Source organism: Kogia breviceps, chromosome 3 (genome assembly GCF_026419965.1).
Source record: "Kogia breviceps isolate mKogBre1 chromosome 3, mKogBre1 haplotype 1, whole genome shotgun sequence".
Taxonomy (NCBI): domain Eukaryota; kingdom Metazoa; phylum Chordata; class Mammalia; order Artiodactyla; family Physeteridae; genus Kogia; species Kogia breviceps.
The window spans coordinates 3070239-3093454 of NC_081312.1; the positions used below are offsets into that span (position 1 = coordinate 3070239).

General features: G+C 51.9%; 1 protein-coding gene across 1 annotated transcript; it reads right to left on the reverse strand.

The window, feature by feature from the left end:
• Positions 1 to 3944: 3944 nt before the first annotated feature.
• ZNF839 (zinc finger protein 839) lies at positions 3945 to 18304 on the reverse strand. Its single transcript, XM_059058203.2, is given in 11 exon segments — positions 3945 to 4124; positions 4127 to 4160; positions 4162 to 4362; positions 4364 to 4950; positions 5782 to 5911; positions 6070 to 6210; positions 8139 to 8279; positions 8949 to 9041; positions 11146 to 11379; positions 13843 to 14727; positions 17944 to 18304. Coding segments are annotated over 11 exon segments (2829 nt in total). The 5' UTR covers positions 18253 to 18304; the 3' UTR covers positions 3945 to 4050.
• Positions 18305 to 23216: the final 4912 nt, after the last annotated feature.

Below are 23216 nucleotides of genomic sequence, written 5' to 3' on the forward strand. Positions count from 1 at the left end.
CTCCCCAGAAACAGAAATCGAAGAAACTTCATGCTGTGTGTTACCGGATGTCCCCTCATGAAACTGAACTTCTAGCATCCCAGGTAAAGAACAAGTGCTTCCCAGGCAAAGAAAGAAAATATTCCCAAAATAAAAGACTTTATATATGATGGGAATGTATTTTAAGCGAAAGGATATCTCACTGTGTAAGTTGGCATAGTCAAAGCATTTAAAGGCTACATGTCTGAGAATTTCTCTTTCCTTTGCAGTATTTATTAAAATCTAACCACCAGAAAAGCAGCCTGTCAGATGTCCTGCTTTCTGGAAACTGCCTGGTCAGCATTCGGCAAAAGTGGCACCCTGCCCCCTGCTTCCTGCAGCTTAGACAGCAGGCTGCAGTCCTGAGCCAGACAGGTGGGATGGGCCCTCCGAGGCAGGCACGAGGTCAGTTTTAGGTTTGGGGTGGGTTGTGGTGCTTAAAGAACAAATGCTCTTCAGAGGAGACCCTGAAGAATCTCTAGCCCTTTCTAGGACATTTCCTGTGTTCGTGATGCCCCGTCCCTGGACACCCAGGTTGCCCAGAAGAACTAATGGAAACGATCAGTGCTGCTGATGCCAAAACCCCACCTCTTTGCACTGGCACCGAATGGAATCTCGGAGACGGAGTTTGGGGTGAAGTAGACAAGAAGAGCTTTATTGCTTTGCCAGGCAGAGGGGGCCACAGCGGGCTAATGCCCTCAAAACTGTGCGTCCCAACCTGGGGTGGGGCTGCTGATAAGGATGAGAGTGTGTGCAGGGCCCTTGTTCCTTCAGTCCAAATATCCTCTGGCATCAGGTGGTATCATCAACTGTGGCCTCTCTGGAATAAAGAGTGCTTCATCAAGTAGTTAATGTCTTCTATTTGTTGGGGGTTTTAGTTCTGCAGAAGAGCTCAAAGGTATTGTTATGTGTATCCCTTGAGGAGGAACCAGGACCCTGCCCTAAGGCTGCACTGTTGTTTCTTTCTTTTTTTTTTTTTTTTTGCGGTACGCAGGCCTCTCACTGTTGTGGCCTCTCCCGTTGCGGAGCACAGGCTCCGGATGCGCAGGCTCAGCGGCCATGGCTCACGGGCCCAGCCGCTCCACGGCATGTGGGATCCTCCCGGACCGGGGCACGAACCCGTGTCCCCTGCATCGGCAGGCGGACTCTCAACCACTGCGCCACCAGGGAAGCCCCTGCACTGTTCTTTCTTGACTGCTCCTCCCTTGTCTCTGCATCCCCTCTGTTCCCTGATTAGCGACTGTTTGAAACTGCCCTTTGGAACTCAGGGACGGCCTTGGAAGCTGAATGAAACCAATTTCCTACAAACAAGAAATGGGTGACATGGAAAGACTTGTGCCCAGGAGTCCCACAGGGTCCTGCTCCATTTCACTGCAAAGGACAGACAAGTGAATGAGCCAGGTGTCCAGTGGCATTAGCCCAGGGGTCCCTCACACAATGGAAGAGGCATCAAATTGATGGAAGAGCTCTCGGCCATTGAGTTTGCTGAGTTCCAAAGTCATTACACAACTATAGGACAGCTTCTATCTGCAAGGAACAATGAAGCCACTGGAAAACCCATATTGGACTTCTAAGCACAGTGGATTGATCACCAGATATCTCCTCTGCCTCTGGAAATCTTGTGAAATAGTAAAGAAATATTAACAGGTAGAATCCACAAAAACAGAACTGGGTTGGGGAAGCAGTTCAAGATGAATTCACGATAAGTACATTTAATGAAAACTAGAAAAAAAAAATTCCCTCTCTCTCTCTTTCCGGGAAACACAAAAGCTTTAGACAAACCAGGAAAGTAATCACAAGGTAGCGAACACAGCACAGCTGTGAACAACAGTGCATGTCATCAGTGATAATGTGACCTCTGTTGATCCACCACTCATGCTATTCAGCAAATACTCCCAGACTCCTGCCTTCCCGGCCCATGGAAAGCCTGCACTTCAGTGCCCTTGGGGCTGGGTGGGACCACGTGGCCACCGAAGTGCCCCTCGTGGTGGTGGGTCTGACCTCTCCCGGCGCTCTCTCCCTCTGGTGGCGCCACCAGCAGTGCCTGAGATGTGGCTGCCCCTGCTGGCTCCCCCACCGACCTCGGAGTGACATGACTTGCGAGCAGGAGACACACACCCCTTTGTTGTTTCAAGCTGCTGAGGTTTTTCGCAGCTGTTACTACCACCTCTCCAGACTGAACCCGAAGCAATTTTCACCACCGCGGGGGGAGGCGTTTGGCTGGTCATCCTTTGGCATCGGCTCTCCGCTTCATTTAAGTGTTACCTGGCGTATGGCTACCAGTTTAGGAGGAGGCTTCAGAGCCTTCTGTGCAGCAAGGTGTGGCCACAGGGCTAATGAGATGTGAGCAGAGGCCTTGTGTGCACCTTCCAGATCAGGACCCTCACAGGCTGAGCGCGCTTCTCCGGCTCCTCCGGCTCCCGGGGGATGGAGCAGACACGTGCGGCAGCGAGCCTCTGAGGCCTCCGGGAAGAGGGCCGCCCTAGGTGCGGAAGCGACCCGGGTCTGGACCGCCTCCAGAGCAGAGCCACTCAACTCCCTGAATGCCCACCGGCTCACATTTTTACTCGAGAGGTGCCATGCTCTGGATATGTCCCCCCAAGTTCGTGTGTTGAAGTCCTAACCCCCAGGACTGGACCCCCGGTGGTTTCGCGCAGCTCTGGGTTCCCGAGAAGTGCCCCTGAGCCCACAGGACGTGCTGAAACCGAGCGGGGCCCTGTGGCCCCGTTTTTGTCCCCCGTTTCTTATAGGCAAGACTCCAGCCTCCATGACCTCCCCCGAGTTCCAAAGGGCAGGTTAGAACAGTCGGCTAATCAGGGAGGAGCAGGCAAGAAACCACCGGAGGCGAGATTAAAGGGACCAGAGCAGCTCATCAAGACTAGGAGACCCGGCCACCTGAGACCCTAAACACCCCCTCATGTTGTCAGCAACCCCACCCTTGGGAGGCACTGTTATAAAACTCCTTATCAAATCCACCTGGGCTGGGACACATGGTTTTTCCAAGGCAGGAGCCCACTGTGTCCCCCTTTGTCTGGCAGAGTAATAAAGCTGTCCTTTTCTACTTCACCCCAAACTCTGTCTCCGAGATTCGACTGGGCACCAGAGAAGCTGAGCTCTCGGCATCAGTGCCACGACCTGACCCTCGAGCCCGACTCTCCAGAGCTGCTGTGGTTTACTCATTCCATCCTGCAGGGACGCCCGCCCTTCTGTTCCTGTTGGACCCACCTTGACATCAAATCAGAGGACAGGAAGATGCCCCCAGTCACTGAGAGGGCTGTAGGCAATGTGGCCCACCAAGAATAAAGCCCGCCCCTCCACAGCGGGCCTGGCGGGAGCACAGCACCAGGGGGGTGCAGCCCACGACCCGCAGCTCTGCCTGCCCGGGGCCTCCGCTGACAGTCTCTGCCGGTGGGGGCAGAGGACAGCTGTGCCCTCTTGATGCTTTCGTCTGAGTGTGGGCAAGTGGCCCTCCCTTTCTCTCTCCATAACAGAGCCAAGGAAAACATTCCAAAAAAAAGAGAGATCTTGATAAGTGACTTTACATGTGGGACATCAAAGGACTGGGGGTCCCATCCCTATGCCTCCCTTTCCTCATCCATAAAGTGTCGGTAGAAACAACTTTCTTTCCTACTTCCCAATAAAATGCTGCCCAGATGGCAAGCTTACATATTTATTTGTTTATTGAGCCCCAAAGAAGCTTCTAGTATGGACCAAGTCTGGTGAAAGAGCAGCATATCACCGAAGAGAAAGGGGGCATAGTTTTTTGGAACTGGAGAGCAGGGGAGATTCAAGAAATAGTGTAGTGGTTATTAACTGCAATAGTTGTCAAAATCTCCTAGGAGTTAGATGTATCGGGAATTTGTTATCAGGTAACGTATCTGCCATTATTACAATGAGCAAGATGTAGAAAAAGGTAGACAGTGGGGTAGAAAGACATTATTCTTTATAAATAAAATGTTCACTTGTGTCAGTATTCACATTAGAAAAATAAACACTCCTTGAAGTAGACCTCCGGGTAAAATACATACAAATCTAGGACTGCGGTTCTGGCTCCATTTCACTGAGAGGCTCCGTCTCCACGGTTTCCAGAGGAACCCCTGCCGGGCAGGCCCCTCTGTGTCGGTCACTATGACAGTGTCCCCCCTCCCCAGACACTACGGAGCCTGGATGGGACAAGATACCCCCATCAGAAGTCTGGATAAATACCTGCTCCTGTCGCTGGGACAGCAGCGTGGGGCCCCCACTGGCATGTTCAAAAGCCACGGCTTCCCTGACGGCAGTGATGCCCTCCAGCTCCCTCCGGTCAGCGGGTGTCTCAGTCCCGCAGGGCGACTGTTCCGGGTCCTCCCGCGTGGCCTGTGAGGCCCCCTTCAGGACCCAGCAACCCGCCCCAGCTGGGTTGAGGCCCCGGCTCGGACGTGGTGCCGTAGGCATATCCAGCTGGCGTGACATCCACGGACCATGCTTTCTCCTGCAGCGGGACCACGGCCTCCGGAAGCAGGGCGTTGCCGGGGCCGGACTGCGGGCTGCTCGGGTGGGAGCCGCACACCTCGCGGAGGCTCCCCGCCTCTGCATCTCCAGGCCGGCCGGGCGGCAGGGCCATCGAGGGGCCGCAGAGAGCCCAGCTTCCCAGGCCGTCCCCAGCGTCCTGTTCTGACGAGTGTTCCTGGGCCTTCTCCCCAGAGGATGCTGCCACCTGGTCCTGGGCCAGAGACCCTGGCTCTCCTAACTGAATACAAACCCCCAGCCCACAAGCTTCTCGAAGCAAGAGAACAGGGTCTGCAGACCTACTCCCGGCGGCTGAGTCAGCAAACGCTTTCAGCTGCTGGCCCGCCTGTGCTGTGCTGCTGTCGAGGTTGAGCTCAGAAACCGGCATTGTGGGACTTTGTTCAGGTGGCTGAGAGGCGCCCCCATTTACTCCGGGGGCAAAACCTAAACAGTTGGGAAAAAGAGACAATCATTCGTGTGCTGCTATGGCCGGTCACCGTCCTCACTATCCAAAACACGCTAGTCCAAAGTAATTTGCTTGCCCCCAAAATGAAAACATAAAGCCTCCTTGTTACTTGGTGGCTTCCAAGAATGGATGAAATTAAAAGAGGAAACTCAGACTAGTTAGGGGAGGAGCTGTGTTCCAAGCAGGTGCCAGAGGGTTTTCATTGTTCTCAATGAATAAATCTGCCCTCCCCTCTGGAAGAATTAAGTAATAAGTTCTAGAATGGAGAATGCCTCTTTAAACTAGAGACTTTAGGATCAGGCAAGGTTTCAGGCAGCCGTGATAAGATTTTAGAAAGTTATATAATCATTCTGAGTATGCCTGCCATACGTCTGAACTTCTCATTGATCAGTTCTGGCTAGGCAAAATAAAAGCTAGAACATGTCTCATTTTCAAATGTTAACTCTCAGCTGGCACTTAGAGCCAAGTCTCACGAAAGCCAAGCCGTGGACTTGGTGTGTCCTTGGGACGTGTCCCTGGTCTCAGGTCTGCCTGAGACTTCTTGGGAGACTTGGGAGACTTCTTGGGACCCCCGCGCCCAGGTACAACCAACTCAGTACCACGAGGCAGCTCTTCGTTTCAATAAAGGACCCAAGAAAACCCCAAAGACCCCAAGACTCACGGGCTATAAACATGGAACCACAGAACACTGGGAGGTTGGGGTAAAACTCTTGAGAAACCAGAGGGTTCTCTGAGACGTGGCCACAGGGGCACCCACCCGGGCAGCAGGCCTCTGAGCCCCGGGGTGCACCCCGCAAAGAGCATTGTACCCGCACCGGCGGCTGGGGCACACGAGGCCAGCCTCTGCAGGCCTCCACCGTGGGCAGAATACTCTGCGGTGTCCTGGGGCACAGTTTCTCTTCTGGTCCTTTTCACCGAGGCCAGCCTATCCTCCGCGGTCTAGGAAGAGAAGAGGCAACCAGCTGAGACTAGGGAGAAACAGGCCACCTTGCGCCTTTCCTTCCTGGAAAACAGTGTTGTGAGCTGAAGAGATCCAACCCCAATAACGCAATGTTGAACAGACAGTAGCCGGGCGCCCCCCCCACGGCCACGCCCACCTCACTCTCCCTCTTCTGTGGGCCAGCACCCTCCAGCTCCTCCAGGTCCTCCTCTCGGCTGGTGCACTTGGGAGGAGTGCAGTCTGTGCGTATTTCTTTTTTCCTCAGGAATTCTTCTGTGATTCCTAAGGACTCGGCAACCTGAGCAGAAAGGGGCCCATAGAGACGCTCCACTCAAAACACAAGATTCGGAATCGTGTCAGCACTTAAGAACAGAGGGCTGAGTTTAAATCTATGAAGTCCCTTTGTACAGCAAGGTGCCACCTAAACAGTGGGAAAATGAAGATAAACTGTGGTCACAAGCCTCGTCATGTGAGTCTGACACCATGGTGACTTTCTTGCCCATCATTCCTCCTTGTTTGAATTCTCACTGGCACCTCCAGAAAGAGAATCCTGCCTGTTCTGGGACCAGATCTCCTTTCCCAGCTGGTGGAAAGGATGTGGGTTTGAGAGCCAGAGCTGGACCCCAGCACCTCTGCTCAGAGCCTGAGTGACCTTGGCAGCCGCCTACCTGCTAAGTCTCCTATCTTATGAGGGAGACCACAGTTGCCCTGAGGGGACTTTGTAAAGGTTAGATAGACTCCCTAGCAAGACCTATGCAAAGCACTGGGTGTTAAGGCGATAACCAACAGCCCTCAGCATAAAGAGAACACCACAGAGCAGGCAAGGGCTGGGGCAGGCGGGAAGGGCAGCAGGTCAAGGTTAAGCTAGAGAACGGGCTCGGCAAGCTTACTGCCCAACAACCTGACAGCGTCCCCTGCCAACAGAGCCACTGTCTTCGCTCCAAAGAGGCTGCGTCACATCCCGAACTGCCCACAGAGGAGGGTCCCCGTGAGCGTGCACAGCGTCCGTGCACGTCCTGTCTGCTCCACAACAGGACGGTACCCACACCGGCTTAACCGACAGTTTATAAACAGGTAGGCGACCGCTGCCAACCGGGGCATCTATGGGAGGTTTAGCAAAGAATCCACTGCATTTTAAAAGTATATGATTTAAGAAAATAAAACACAAGAGTTTATTAGGTTATATTAAATATTGAATTTGTATAAAACTAATGATCATGACCCAAAAAAAACCAAAAAACCAAACCCAAAAAACCTATGTACTATATTACAGTGTAGATTCAGACTTCTTGCTACAGAAGTAACCGCTCTGTACTGAGAAAACACTCACCTTTCCAATCACAGACAGGCAGCTCCGTCGTCGGTGTGATCAAATGATAGGAGCAGTCTTCACTGTTGTGTGAGTGATTTTTTAGTAAACCCAACACCACTTATTTACCTTCTGACCTACTCACGTATCTGTATTCACTAGCTGCTTGTATTTCTTAGATCCAGCACATAATTGATGTTACACCGCATCTGTCTTCCTCTGACTTACCTCCCTCAGCATAATGCCCTCCAAGCCCATCCGTGTTGTTCAACAGTCTGGCGAAACCAGACTATTACAGCCCCGGCACGTGAGAGCCAGAGAAGCCGGTGAACTCAGTGCTGCCCTTTGGCAGAGGGGCGGGGGGTGCGGGGACCTGCTGAGAGTCAGTGAACTGCTCAGTGGAGGCGCCGACCTGAGTCTCCGTGCCGGACACAGCAAGAGGCCCCTGGGGGACCTGACCACGGGCCACACTCTGCCCAGCAAAGGGTTTGATCCGAGACAAGTAAATCCTCATCAGTTCACGACATATTTTTGTCAAGGACCCAATATAGCTAAAAGCAATGACACTGAAATGAGAATTCTGTCGACACAACCGCAAAAAATAACTACTGGTCCCTGTGTAACTCAGCCCTTTGCAAACACCTACACACTGAAGAAAGACACAGTCTATTAACTGTGACCATTGGTGAGTGGGAGGGTTATGGGTGTTTGCAATTTTCTTTTAGCTTATCTGCATTTCCGAGTTTTCTGAAAAAAGCATGTATCGCTTTTACATTAAGAAAAAACCTGCACTTGATGGAAGAAAAAGCTAGAAGAAGTTGACTGGGAAGATGTCACTACTAAAATAAGCATCCTCCTTTTTTAATGGGCAGCCTTCTTTTGGCTCTAAGAGCGAGTCTCTCTTGTGAGCTTGTTACCTTACTGTTGTTTATTTCCAGACAACAGGGACCAGAGCTACGGAGGTAATCTTGACACATTTTCTTAACCATTTTATGCAACTCTTCAAATTCCTTGTACACAGCTGGGAAGAAAGGTTTTGCTAGATGACCTTTTTCAACCTTAGTGAAGATAAAGATGACAAAAAACATGTTTAAACCCAAGGCAATGAAATGGAAAATACAGAGAAATCCGAAAGAGGGAAGGACTCAAGCTCCTCAGCCCTCGGCAGCCGTGAACACAGGCGCTGCCTTCGCGTGCGCCCCGCATCGTGCTCGGTGGGGCACCAGAAAGGGCCCGGGAGAAGCGGCCCAGGAAGCAAACCAGCCCAGATGAGGGCCACCAGAGGATGGCGGCCGGGGGAGCGGTACGGGAAGGCAGAAAGGCCCTGAGGACGAAAACGGGCACATGCCGGGGCCTGCAGGCCAGGGAGGGCCGGGCCTCTGCTCCTCGGGGCGCCTCCAGGACGTGTGGGTGCCGGCGGTGAGGCCGCATCTCAGAGCGGGCTCATCGGGGGCAGAGCTGCAGTGCAGGAGGCTGGCAGGGCAGGTGGGTGCCGGGAGAAAGGTGACTGTCGCTCCTCCCACACAAAGTGAAAACAGTCACGGAGTCCACGAGCGGCCGGCCTGAGAGCCATGCGCTGGGCGTCCGGCAGGCTCACTTTAGCCCTGTCGTGGGGGAGGGAGAGGATTCCCAGGGGCCTGGCTCCTTCCAAGTAAACATGAAGGACGCCTTTCTAAATAACTTCAAATCATCCCCCTCAATCACTCAGAAACACACAGGAGACTCACCTTCATCAGAAGAAATTCAGACACCGTCACGGCCTGGGCCAGCAGAGGCAGAGCCGACTCCACCAGATCCTCCCGGTCACACTGGTGGAGAAACTACCAGAAGAAAGCGTTTGACGTCTTTGAAAGCGTGGAAAGAATTTCCCAGCAGCCAACGAGTTGTTGTAGCAAAGAACACAGAAGGCAGAAAGTTCCCTCAACTCTCAGCGAGCACGCGCCTCCCCACTGTAAGCGTTCTGCCTTGTTAGGTGTCGCACGTGCTCCCCCACTGACAAAGCCCCGTGCTCAGCGCTGGGTTCGGAGTCTGGCTCCCACGCAACAGCACTGAGGGAGTGGTGGGCGCCAGGCCCTGGAGAAGGACACAGCGGTGGAGAAACGTGCTTCCTACTCTGCAGGGCTCACCATCTAATGCCCGAGACGAAAATGCAAGCAAACCCCGGGGCAGCCCGCCGCCAGGAGACCACCACCAAAGCACACGTACAGGCAGGACAGATGAGGAGACTAGGACCCAAGGTGGGGGGAGGGAGAGGATGCAGGGAGGGCACCATCCTCAGTCCTCAGGATGGGGGAGGGGTGAGTGAAAGGGGAAAAGAGGAGTCATGGGTGCCTCTGGGCGCCCAGCTGAGTACCCGGGCAGCCCCCTGATAATAGGGAGTGGGGCAGGAAGCCAGCCTGTGGGCTCTGGCAGGATGTGGACGGCTCCACAGGACAGCAGGTGGGGATGCCTGAAATCAGCTCCGAAGCTCGGGAGCGGTCTGGACAGAAGTACAGGCGTGAGAGTCAGCAGAGGGAGGGAGAAGCCAGGAGGATGGGCGAGATCACCCAGGGAGGCAAGAATGTCAGGGCGGAACCGACAGGTCCTAGGAACAGTCACACAGGGCTCAGGGAGGTCACGGGCTCAGGGCTTAGGAAGGGCCATCAACTGGGAGCTGCAAACTGGCAGGCGTTCCGAGGAAGCCACAGATGGTCATAAAACAGTCAAAAAGCAAAAGGAAAACCTTTTCATTTGCAAGATAAAAATGCCTAATCGTGACTTTCAAGAGCCCTTAGAGCAAAACGACCAGCTGGTTTCCAACACCCAGGAGGCATGAGAAGGTGGGCGTGTGGGGCACGGCCCACGCCCGGGCGTTCAGGGCGCGGGTCACAGCAGCAGAGGGGGCACCTCCTCGGCTCCCCGCTTCCCAGCCACGCGCACTGACACTGCTGCGCTGACTGCTCTGGCCGCCAGCTCTCCCCTTGCACAGCGTCCCCGCCCAGCCAGGACAGGGCCTGATACTGGACGGACACCCAGTTCCTGTGTGAGTGCCCGTTTCTGGGGAGACTCCCATCTGTAAGATCAAGAGCGGTGCTGTTCGGAGCAGTCCTTGGCTCTCCGTATGACGGGTGAGGCACCGCGAGTTAAGGTGGCGCGTTAGGGCCGCCTCGCTGGTCTCAGATCCAAATTCCGGATCCGCCACCGACCTGCGGGGTGACCTGGTACAAGTCAACAGCCTCGGTGAGGTTCAGGTTTCTCACCTAAGTGGAGCTACTACGGTCAGGGAATCAGTGCAACGAGGCGCAGCAGCCGGCGCCGCTGAGGGGCCGGCGGGAAGCGCGTGTCGGAGCTGGGAGGCCGGGCTCCTGACAGCTCTCTCTGGGGCCTGCTGTCTCACTAAGTGACCTCGTGCTCTCTCTTGCTGTTTTTCACTTCTTTCCTTTAAGATACTCACCCAGCCATTAGCAGGCAAATAAATACATCCTAGTCAAAGACAATCTGGGTAAGTTTGGGTTTCTGCTTTTCTAAGCCAATCCAACTAAATTCGATAAACTTACTTTCAAGGGGGTGGAATGGAGATTCTAGAGTTCAAAACCTGAAACATGCTTTTATACATTGAAACTTTTTATAAAAAAATAGAAAACCATTTCTGTTGTTTTCTAAACTGCTTCCGTGAAAACACAGCTTATAATTATTCTAAAACTGAAAAAGGCAAGCAGCTCTATATTTAAGGCCCTCTGGTCATTTCAAACAGGTACACCTAGGAGTTATTTCAGATAATGCTGTCTTTGAATTTATTACACACTTCATCTAATTACACATCAGGTGAACTGCTTAGTTGACCTAAACTGGGTATTTTACTTCTAAATTCAGAAACCTAATAGCGAACTGCCAGGTACCATGCCAGAGACACAGGTTTCAAGAACAGGGTTCTAAGAGACGCACCTCCAGGAGCCTGGCTCTGCTCCTTGCTGGGCCCTGTGCACAAACTGCCCCAACGCCCACCTGTGGGCGAACCGCTCCATTCTGCTCCAGGACGGCTGCGCTGGGCTCTGGGAGGGCCACGGAGTAGCCGCTTCTTCTAGGTCCGGGGTGTCTCTCTGATCCCAAAAGGGCTGAAAAACTTCCATTTTTTGGTTCAGACACCAGCGCCTCTTCAACGTCTACAGACTGACCATTCTAGATAGGGTTGCACACCCAAACAAAAATAAAATAATCATGCTTTATACACCATGAGGAAAACCTTAAAGCGGAAAAATGTCAAGTCAAAAGCAAGGAACTTGCTAAATTCTTCTTCTCTGCATAATTAAGACACATTAACTATAATCAATGCATCTGACACGTAAACGAAGTATCCCTTTAAGACACCAGAAGAATACTACCCTGCAAGTCAGGGCTGACAAACCCTAACCCTGGGGTGTTGCCCAAAAAGAAACAAAAGACTTTTCTGATGCCACTACCATCTTAAAAATTGACCTGAATTTTGTTAATTCATAATTTACCCATGACTTTTAGATTTTTTAAAATTATTTTTTATTGGAAATATTTCAAATACCATAAAATTCATCCTTTGGAAATATACAATTAGGTGGATTTTAGGATATTCATAAGGTTGTGTAACCATCACCGCTATCTAATCCCAGAACAGTTTCATCATCCCCCAGAGGAAGCCTACACACTATCACACATTCCTCCCTTCCCCCAGACCCAGCAGCCACTAATCTACTTTCTGTCTCCGTGGATTTGCACAGCTTTGTGAAGAGAGTCGGATCTAACACCATCTAGCTATTTCCTCATTCTGTGCCAGCTCCCTCCTCCTCTGAAAATAGGAATAATACACCTACATCTCCCAGGACTGGTGGAAGGTTAAATACAAGGAAAGCTGGCACAAAGTGTGTCCTCTTAAAGAATTTTCCCTCCAAATCCTCATTAAAACGGAGCCTCAGGAGGAACGCCAGGTCTGCCTGTGGCTTTAACCACCACGTGGCCATCCACGGCCGACTCAGGAGAGGAGAGGAGACACAGTTCTGGTTGGAGGGAGCCACTCTGGGACCCCACGGCCTCAAAGCTGTCTGGAGCAAGGCTAGGTGCCTAAATTCCAGAAGTCAGATATCCAGAAGCTGCCTTTGCTGTGGTGTAAGATTTCCTTATTGAAGGAAGTGGCAGGTGCCAGCTGGCCTGGCTGTCCAGTTTGTCTGCGGCAGCCCTGGCTGTGCCTGCTGTCCCCTGGAATGACTAATAGTGCCCCTTTCGTTCTCAGAATGTCCGGCTTCGGGTGACGAACTACACGGTCATCCTGGTCCCACCACAACTTAAGAAAAGTTAGAGGGCTCTCGAAAGTCGGGCTCTCGACAGCTGTGAGAGGCGCAGAAACTCCTAGCAGAGGCAGCCGGGCCTAGAGTGCAGGCTTTGAGGCCAAAAGCCCTGGGTCTAACCCCAGCCTGGACAGAGTCCTAGGCGTGCGTCGACGGGGAGCCCGTCGTCCCCTCTGAGCCCCGTGCGCCCTGTCTCCAGTAGGGACTCCTGCACCTGCCTTTAGGGCTCTCACAGGATTGAGAAAATGTATGTGATGCTCCTGCCCAAAGCAGGCGTGCAATAAACGGTATTACTGTTATTACTATTACTACTGAGGCTGCAAGGTGAGACGATACTTTTGAATCCTAACACAGGGCTGTCCCATGGTTCTACCACTAGGCCTCACTCAGTACAGATCTCCTGGGCCCAGGAGGTGTCTGTTCGGGTCCCAAGGAGCGGATGTGAAAGCGGAAGCAGCCGCCGGCCTTGGCCCTCCTGCAGGAACCCCGTCCACTGCTGGGAATGGGGTTGCCACGAGCAGGCGAACGCGCATGTTCAACAGCTTCCAGGTCCCTCAAGTCACAAACTCCCATCAAGTGGTCACATCAATTCCAACTCCAGTTTCTCTGTTTAACGTCTGAAAACTACAAATAACGAACAGCAGCTAACACAAGTCAAAGGAAAAGGAAGGAAGCTGACGACCACAGAGGCCTGCCACTTGTTAAAGTGATCCCCCTGCTGTTTTTTAATAACTGACCTACTGTACAATGCTCACCACACACGTTGGGTAAGGTAAAATTTCAGTAAATAAACGTTGACGTGGTGATGCAAACTCACGGTGACTCGTATCTGCTTTGTCTGACTGAGTTTCGGAATGGGCAAAGCAAGGGGAGAACACGGCAAGCAGACGTCTTACTGCGGACACCCCAGGAAGCAGCCCTGCGGACCGGCGCCCCCCACTTGGACCTTTCCCAGGACCACAGTCACGTCAGCATCAGCCAAGAGTGCTTGTGATTAGTTTTACTGACCGGATCTACAGGACCGGTGCCTGCGTTCCCATCAGTAAACTGTCTGCACTGGACGGAAGGCACACTTCTCCTCGATTATCTGGCAGCAGTGCAGACAACATAAAGTTAACTTAAGGATGATGGGCAGGGGCCTTCCCTGGCGGTCCAGTGGTTAAGGCTCCGTGCTGCCAATGCAGGGGGCGCAGGTTCGATCCCTGGTCGGGGAACTAAGATCCCACATGCTGCGCGGCGTGGCCAAAAAAAGATTAAAAAAAAAAAAAAAAAAAAAAAAAAAAGGATGGGCAGGAATCAGGACACGATCACCGGACAGAAACATTACCTGCAGGCCACCCCGTGCCAAGCGGGCCCCTTCCTCACTTAGAAGAGCTGGTGTGGACAGCTCCGGGGATGCCAGGCTGGTGGTCCTGCCCTCCGTGGGGCCCGGGATCATGCTCCCATTGGCATTCTTAGACAGCAACGTCTCAGGCTCCAGGTGGCCATGGCCTGGATTCAGTTTAAAGTGCCGGGCGAGCCCCCCCTTTCCAATATATGACTTTTCACAGGTCTGACACTTAAAAGCTTTGGGCCTCAGAGAGCAGCTCGATAAATCAAAGAGCGCCTGCCTTGCCCTGTGGTCTTCATCTTCCTCCACGCTCAGTTCTGAGTAGTCGTCAGAGTCTGAGGGGTGACCATCGGCCAAATCCTCTGTTTTTATGAATTTATAATCTTTAGCTTTATACTTGGGAGGTCGAGATATCCGTCCAGAACGTGTTTTCACTTTTAAAGATTTTTTTACTTTCTTGGTGCATTTTGTTTGCGAGTTGGAAATAAATAAATTTGCTGAACTGGATGAAACAGACGTTCCTGCTGGCAGGTCAGAGGCTGACAGAGGGGACGACGTGGTGCCCTGTCCACTCAGGGCCTCAGAGGCCAAGACTCTCTTCGCAGGGACTGGTTGTAGGGCGAGCAGCGGCCTCTGGACGAACGTCTGAACAGGAGGCTGAGGTGAGTGACTCAGGAGACGCGGCTGTGGCCCAGTGCTCAGGAGGGGCTGTGCCCGGAGCAGCTGAGAGCTGGCGACACTGAGCCCCAGCACGCTGCAGTGTCTCCCGAGCGGCTGGCTCGGCCTGGCTGTCTTGGGCTGGATGGTGGCCAGTGCAGGCATCGTTTTTTCCTGACCTTTCGTCTCTCCAGATGTAACCTTGACACAAATGGCTTCCAATTGCTTAAACACAGAAAAAGAAAAGAAGCACTATGCTTATCAACATTTCTACAATTTTCCTCTCATCTTAAACCCACTGTTGAGATTTTTTTCTAACTTATACATCTTACATAGAAAAAAGTCTATATAATGTATCTGTACTGTTTACAGTGGTGTTTCTCAACCTTTCTGCCCAGTCCACAGTAATCTATTTTACATCACACCCCTCGTCCTTACAGAAACATTTGCATATATAAACAAAATAAAAAGTTCATGCACTTACCATTCCTACATAAATGCCTTCTGATAGTATCTACTCTACATCACTTAAAAAAAAAAAAAAATACCGGGCTTCCCTGGTGGGGCAGTGGTTGAGAGTCCGCCTGCCGATGTAGGGGATGTGGGTTCGTGCCCCGGTCCGGGAGGATCCCACATGCCGCGGAGCGGCTGGGCCCGTGAGCCATGGCCGCTGAGCCTGCGCTCTGCAACGGGAGAGGCCACAGCAGTGAGAGGCCCACGTACCGCAAAAAAAAAAAAAAAAATCACATTTGTTTCACTTTACTACCAATCACTTAGAATGTGTCTCTAAGCTCTTGGGGTTTTACCAGATAATACCATTAAAGACAGACAGAACCCCCCCACACACACACACCACGCCAAATCCTATTGTTTTAGAATTACCACAAGTAGCCAAGCTGGTCTAATTCTTTCATCTGCTTTCCAGACCAGTTTACCAAGTGGGTACTATACTTGATACTTTGTTATATGTCTATTTCATTCAACAAAGTCTTACTAAGTATCTCTGGGTGCCAATACACTAACAAAAGTTAAGTCCCAGCCTCACCCGTGGGGAGGGGGTGTTTCCCCTGCCCCACCTCAGTCTCCTACAGACCTGCTGACTCAGGATATCCTGCCTCAAAATCTGTACTTTCAAAGCTCCACTGATGATTCTGAAGGCAGACTAGGTTTCCTAAGGAACACCGATAGGAAAACGACACCATGGTGCAACGGGTGCAGTAAGAGTGGCAGGAACAGTTCAGGCCTGGTAGGCTTCCCAGAAGCGCTGACTTCTGCAGGGGGCCTTGAAGGCTGAGTAGAATTTTTGCCAGATGGAACACATATTCTAGGTGTAAGGAAAAACGTGTGAATGCAGGGATGCATGAGAAAGGGCCCGTCGTGTGGTAGGAAGCTGGAAATGTTTCTGTGGGGCAGAAACGGGAAGGATGGGAGGGATATGGGCTGACCTGTGGGAGTGTGTCCACTTGGTCTGTGCCTTCTAATCCACACCACCCCCGACGGAGAACCACAGGGCCTGGGATCTCCAAAGGCACACCCTGCCCCACCTCCAGCACTGCCTCTACTCTCCAGTATTTTCAACTTGGACCCACCCTTGCAGATCTAGTTCAGATGCCACCTCTTCTGATCCCCTCAGCCAGAAATAACCTCTCCCTTTCTCTCAATGCATTTAGTTCTTTATCGTACCTCTAGCTTTCTGACCTCGATCAGAAGTTATCCTGAGTCATGTTTTACCTCCCTGGTAACATCATAACCTCCTGAGGGGCAAGGTACACATCTTATTTGTCTTTGTGGCCTCCACGACACAGCTGGGGTGGGGGGCAGGCAAAGAATATTAGCTGAACAGACTGCAAAATTATATCGTCGTGAATGCAGGTAGAATTTAGAGCATTCCAACTAGATTAGCTACTGAACACGATCATGCTACCTAAGTTTGCTTTCATTTTCTGGAATACATCATTTTGGGACTCTTTCCTAAGCTACCAAACCCAAAAAGCTGTAGTCACATTCAACAGGCCCTGGAGAGTAGCCACACCTGGGGGACCCTCGGCAAAAATCACTCAACCCCTCTGAGCTAGTTCCTCATCTGTAAAACGCTGATAAAAGCACTTCTGTGTGGCTGCTGAGAACCAAGTGTCCCAGCACAGTGGCGGGCACAGAGCAGAGGCCGGCAAACAGCCACCGGCACCCTTCTGACTCCACAGACCTGCGGTGCAGGGCTTATGTGAACGGCATCTGTTTCAACAGCAGAGTACGAGCTAGAAAGCTCACCCAAGGAGCCAAACCTCCTACAAATAAGGAAACTAAAGCCCAAAGAGGTCACATTACCCAGGGTCACACCTCTAAGAACTATGGCATTTGGGCAGAATCATACTTGTCTTCCCAAACTTTAGTGAGACAACCTTTCCAGTCTTGATGACCAACTGGGTATGACTCTAAACTGTCAAAATCACTCAGTCAAAAACAAAACCGTAAGTGAAACCCCGTGAAGATTGGTGATTCTATTCTCTACCTATTTACTCTCGTGGAAGAAGAATCTATGGCAATTTTGGAGTGAGAAGCATTGTCCTTTACAAGCCCAGTGCTGAAAGGGGATGTGACTTTACACATGATGGGAAGGACCTCAGGCTTCAGGTGCTACAGGGGACCCTCTGGGCTCAGAAGGCCATGTTCTAGATCCAGCTTCCCTAGCAGCCAAGAGCTGTGTGACAGGGAAACAGCGCCGCTGAGAAAGGATGTCGGCTAGTATACAGAGTGCTTTCACGTGTCTCATTCATTAAGCGAATGTCGGGCACGTGCTGGGCCATTTGTAACTGGGGTTACAAACACAAGCACTGCCACAAGCCCTGCGCCAAGTTACTGTAATGTACTTAATTCTGTCCCGAGTCTCGGCCGTGCCACTTGCAGCACCTTCCACCTGGAAAATTCTCCTCTTAATGTCCTTCTAACCCATTCAGGTCTCCACTCCGGTGTCAGGCCTAAGGACTGCTCACTCTACAGCAGCCCCCATGTCGCGCCCACAATGTGCCTCACGTTCTTCAGGGCTGTGGTCGACGCTGCGCCTCGGGCAGGGCCCGGAACACCGTGAGTGCTCAAGGAAGGCGGCATGAACGGACGAAGGCCTGCGAGAGGAGGCAGGCGGCACGGAGGATCCCTGAGCAGGGCTGGGTCCCAGGCAGGGGCCGCCACGGGCACAGGCTCCGAGCCCCGAGCGGGGGAGGAGCTGAAAACGCTGGGCGGTGACAGGTGCGGGTGGCCTGCGGTCCCCATGGAGCTGCGTGTGGGGACGCCCTGAATTGTAACGCGGGCGGACACCGGTCTCTCGGGCTGGGCAGCTCTAAGGCCTAAGAGGGGAAGCGCGGGCGCGGGCTCCGGCCTGCCCGACGCGAGGCCTCAGCCCCCTCCGGGCCTCAACTTCCCCGGAGGTCCCTCCCGGCGCCTCACCTGCGGCGGCAGCAGGCGCGGCGGGCGCGGGGACTCGGCCCCGGGGCCCTGCTGCAGGGCGGCCTGCTGGGCCGCGTCCCGCAGCCGCCGCGCCGCGTCCTGCAGCACGAAGGGCGGCGGCGGCGGCTTCGCGGGTGGCTGCGCCTTCGTCACCTGCTCCAGGACCCGCCGCAGCTGCTCGGGGCCCAGCGGGGCTACGCGCGCGGCGCTGCCTCTCTGGCCTGCGGGAGCCCGGCCGCCGCCGCCACCGCCGCCGCCACCGCCGCCATCCTCACTGCCGTCCTCAGCCTCCGGCTCCGCGTCCGCCATGACGGCCGACGCGGGGACTCGAACCCCGGTTGCCGAGAGCCGGCCGCTCAAATGTGCGTCACCTGGGAAAGCGGGGCAGCTACGAGTGCCCCGCAGGCCAAGACACCTCGGAAGGCGAACGCACCTGACCGAGCAGATCGGTAGGCGGGGCCTGAGCTGGCCCGGTTCTGCCACCGCTTCGCCAACAAGAGGACCCGGCCGTATTTTCTTATGGCTTGTCGTGGACGTATTTATCGTTCACATATCACCTCGTCCAGAAGCTGTCCGGGAGCTCTCAGGCAAAGGTCCTCGAGGTTCCAGAGCCCCGGCCCTAACATCACCCTGGCCAAATGTTCTCAACGTCACGTGAAGACCCTAACTGGACGTAGACTCCTAGGCCCCACCTTCAGACCTTCCGATTTAATATAACCGAGAGGTGGTTCAAAGTGTGAATATTTTTTATAAATTTATTTTATTTTATTTATTTATTTTTGACTGCGTTGGGTCTTCTTTGCTGCCCGCAGGCTTTCTCTAGTTGCGGTCGGGGGGGCTACCCTTCGTTGCGGTGCGAAGGCTTCTCATTGCGGTGGCTTCTCTTGTTGCGGAGCACAGGCTCTGGGTGCGCAGGCTTCAGTAGTTGTGGTCGCAGGCTCAGTAGTTGTGGCGCATGGGCTTAGTTGCTCCGCGGCATGTGGGATCTTTCTGGACCAGAGCTGGGACCCGTGTCCCCTGCCTTGGCAGGAGGATTCTTAACCACTGCGCCACCAGGGAAGTCCCTCAAAGTGTGCATTTTTAACAAGTGTGCCCCCCAACCCCGAAATTGTTTCCATGCCAGCCCCCTCCTCCCTACCCAATCACCCAGACGGGGCGCACCTCGAGGGTGTAGTTTTACTCATTCAGTGTCCAGCGGTGCACGCTCAGGGAATGAATGATGGACGAATATGAATGAATGAACAAACGAGCGAATGAACCGCCCCATCCCTCTTCACAGCTCAGTTCGCAGCTCTACCGCCCCCACTTCTTCGGCCCATCCTTTTCCAATCTTCCCTCCTTTTACTCTCCTGATTCCGCGTGTCTTTTAGCCGCTAGTGCGTACACCTGTCTCAAGGAGACAGTAGAGCCATTGGTCAACAAACACTAAGCGCTTGTTGGGTGAGTCATCTTCGCTGCCCTCTGTATAGAGTCTAGGCTGGAAGAAGGAAGACAAAACCAGCATTTGCAGTATAATATGGTGAATGGCATTATGCTTATGGCTGGGGCAGCTGTGGGCCAGGCTGGTGTCTGCGAAGTTTCCGGTGAACTTTCTGGTCATTTTTCTCTCCACGGGACCACCATCGCCATCATCATCATCGTCAAAGCTCTTGCATTCACTATGCTCCCTGCAATGTGTATCGTTAGTAACCTCACTAAGGATTGGCCAGAGGGGAGATTAGATTTGTGGAATTTGTTTCAATTTCTTTCTTTTTTTTCCCCCCTCAATATTTATGTATTTGGCTGCGCCGGAGTTGCGGCACTCAGGACCTGGGATCTTTGTTGCAGCGTGCAGGATCTTCCTTGAGGAATGCGGGATCTTTAAATTGCAGCAAGTGGGATCTATTTCCCGGACCAGGGATCGAACGGGGGGCCCCCTGCATTGGGAGCACAGAGTCTTAGCCCCTGGACCACCAGGGAAGTCCCTGTTTCAATTTCTTAATCCTTTTGTTTTCTTTCTTTCTGTCTGTCTTTCTCTTTTTTCTTTTCTTTTCTTCCTTCCTTCCTTCCTTTCTTTTTTTTTTTTAAACATTTGAAAGAAAGACCTTCTCATCCTTCCATCCTCAGATGTCAGAAAGATCCTCTCTGATCCCTAAGCCAAGAACTGCCCCTCATCTAGAACACAGTATCCCATTTATCTTTTTGAGCCTGTCAGGGAGGAAAAACTTTTCCTCTATCCTCTCAGGTTCAGTCTCTGGGAGAGTGTGAATTAAACTGACAAAAGACAGATTAACAAGAAAAAAAGACCATTTTTTAATAATGTATTTTTATTCATGTACCTACAGGAATTCACAGAAAAATGTGACTCAAAGAGGCAGTTAGAATGTGGGGCTTATATAGTATTATCTTAACAGGGGAGGGGATGGGTGGAGAGGGCACTTACCAGAAAACAAACAATTTAGGAAAGATAAATAGGCTCTTACCTAGAGTAGATGGGAGATAAGATAGTTTTATGACAATGCCTGTTTAGGTGTGATGCCAGCTTCTCCTCTCTGGTGATAAAAGTCAGTCTTGCCTGCTTGTTCCCTGGGGATTTATGACAATTGAATTCTTTGGGGTTCTTTTGGAAGGCTCTACTTTAGGCAGATGAGGTTTCTCAGGAACTCAAATGGCTTCTGCTCAAAATAATTTTTATGCCGCAGAGGTGTATTCTGGACCCCTTCAAGCCTTGGTTTAGGAAAGTATGGGCTCTGAGGGCAGCAACCTCGGCTGGCTTCTCCTCTGCAAGGTCCCCGCATCTAACAAGGTGCCTCTAACACACATCCAAGGTGTGAAATGCAACCAGTGTACAGGTGTCTATTCTAGAGGTCAGCAGCTCTAGGCTCTCCTTCTAACTGTTCATAGTAACAACGGTCCCATCGCTGGCATTTAGTGGGCACTTTTAGTACACACTGAGCACTTGCCAACGGCTTGAAGCCTGTGGTTTGTGGCTTTAAGCCTTGAGCCGTTACAGATTTAAGTCAGAGCTTAAGACCTATTTGAGAAAAGAATGAATGATTGCCCCCATGGCCCCGTGACAAGCTGAGAACAGCGCCCTCAGGGTCCAGTGGTTAGGACTCAGTGCTCTCACTGCCGGGCAGGGTTCAATCCCTGGTCTGAGAACTAAGATCGAGCAAGCTGCAGGGCTTGGGGAAAAAAAAAAAAAAAGAAAGAATAAATGATCTAGTAGATGTTCTCACTGGAGATTTTTCAAGCATGGTTGAGAAACAGAGCAGGACTGTATGGTCTTTCCCCGCCATGTCCTCCGCCTGCCTTTTGTCTGTAGAAAAACTTTAGCCAAAGAATAAGTGTAACCAGAGAAGTAAGAAAATACAGAAGCAAAGGAAAAGAGGACAAAACAATAATAGTTTAGTCAGAAAGCAAAGTCAAGGAGCTTTAGTTCCTCCTCAAGGACTATACATAGTATTTTGAGCCGTATCCTGGGAGCTGTCTTGTAGGTATTGAAATCCCCACCAGGTGGAAGAAAGTAACTACATGATGACCAGACCGTAGCCATGACATAAGCTGCCACAGCTCCGAGAATTGGCCTCAAAGAAATGGGAACAAACCGACCCTGGAACTGAAGATTAACTGTACTGAAAACAATCAAGATGACGCTGATCAGACCACCGCACGACCAATTTCAAGATGCCTGTCGGAGCTGATGGGGCTGTTGCTGCATGGAGCCCCCTCCCTCTGTCTCTAAAAGCTCTTGCCCACTGGTTGTCAGTGGTGGGGAGTTGGCCTGTGGACAGGAGTCCGGCCTCACTCCCCGCCACCCACCTCCCCTCACTGTCCGCATCTGAAATAAAGCAAACTTTCCTTTCCACCAACCTTGCCTCTTTATTGGCTTTTGAGCAGTGAGCAGCCAGACCCCACTTTCGGTTACAGTTGGACCCTGATGTAATATGGCATTCACCCTAAAAAGCTAGACTTTGTTAAACTAAAAATGCCTGACTTGGACTATGAGTGAGAAATTCATCCAGCTGCTCTCTGGCTACACACTGCAGAACCAGGAGGAAGAAACGTGAAGTCTAAGAGCTCTCTGAAAAACAAAAAAGTAGCAAGAGGTTTCCAGATGCTTCTGTTACCCAAAAACTGGGTTCTCCTCTTGGTGGGTGTGGAGCCAAAAGACAGCCAAGCCAAAAATTGAGAGAAAGAAGGATGTATTACCTGCAGAGAGTAAGGAGAACACCAGGGAGCTCTCCCAAAGCGGTGTCAATCCAAACAGCAAAATTGCGGAAGGGGCTTGGGTGGTATATGTATATTCACGAAGGGTCTTGGGTGGTATATGCATATTCATGAAGGGGCCTGAGCAGAGGAGAAGTCAGCCTAGAAATGGGGCAGAGTTGCTGCTGACTGAAATCACGAGGGTCAGAAAAGGTCAACACCATCAATCTTTAGGTCCCAGTAGATCTGGTGAAGAAAGTTGCGATTCTGCAAAACAGCTCAAGAAAGTGCTTCCGGCTAATCTTTACCACTGAAACAGAACTGGGAGTCTTTACAACTGATTTATTATCTTTGGTATTGTTACTTCTCTAGCCCAATGACTGTTTGTTCTTTCGTTCCCTTAAGATCATTGTTACTGAGACCTGTTCAAGGACAAGCATTGTGGCCAGGCTTAGATCACAAAATGACTTAGGCCTGAAAGGGCTTCTCTCATGTCAAGATGTTAGACCTGAACGGTCTCCGAGGGATCCCAGCTCGCCCAAGAACCGCCAAGAGTCGAGAGTCGCTGCAACACGCAAGAGGTTTATTAGGAGCCGGTGCACCGGGGTTCCTTGGTCCTCACGCAGGAGGCCGAAGAGGAACCCCCCGCAAGCGGAATCACATACATTTTATAGCTTTCATTTTTCATTATGCAAAGTGTGGATATATCAAGGGTTTTTTTCTCATTGGTTTGTTTGTTCCGGACCGGAGTGGGGACTTGGCTCTAGTTCCTTGATTGGTTGGCTGTCGGATGCCTACTTTACATTTACCGGAGTGGGGTCTTGGCTCTAGTTCCTTGATTGGTTAGCTGTCGGATGCCTACTTTACATTTTCGTGTTTTTGTGGTGGGGGGTTGAGTCACATGAGTTATGGTTGGCTAGGGCGACCTTTAAACTCTTTGGCTTAATCATTCTTATCCCCCGCCATACTTGTTTGCTCGGAACGGTTTCTGCCCAGGGGGGACATTCCAGTATCTTATTGCCAGCCGAAAAAGCTCAAAAGTATCGATAGGGAAGTAGGGGTGTAAGTATAGTTAAGGCCCTACA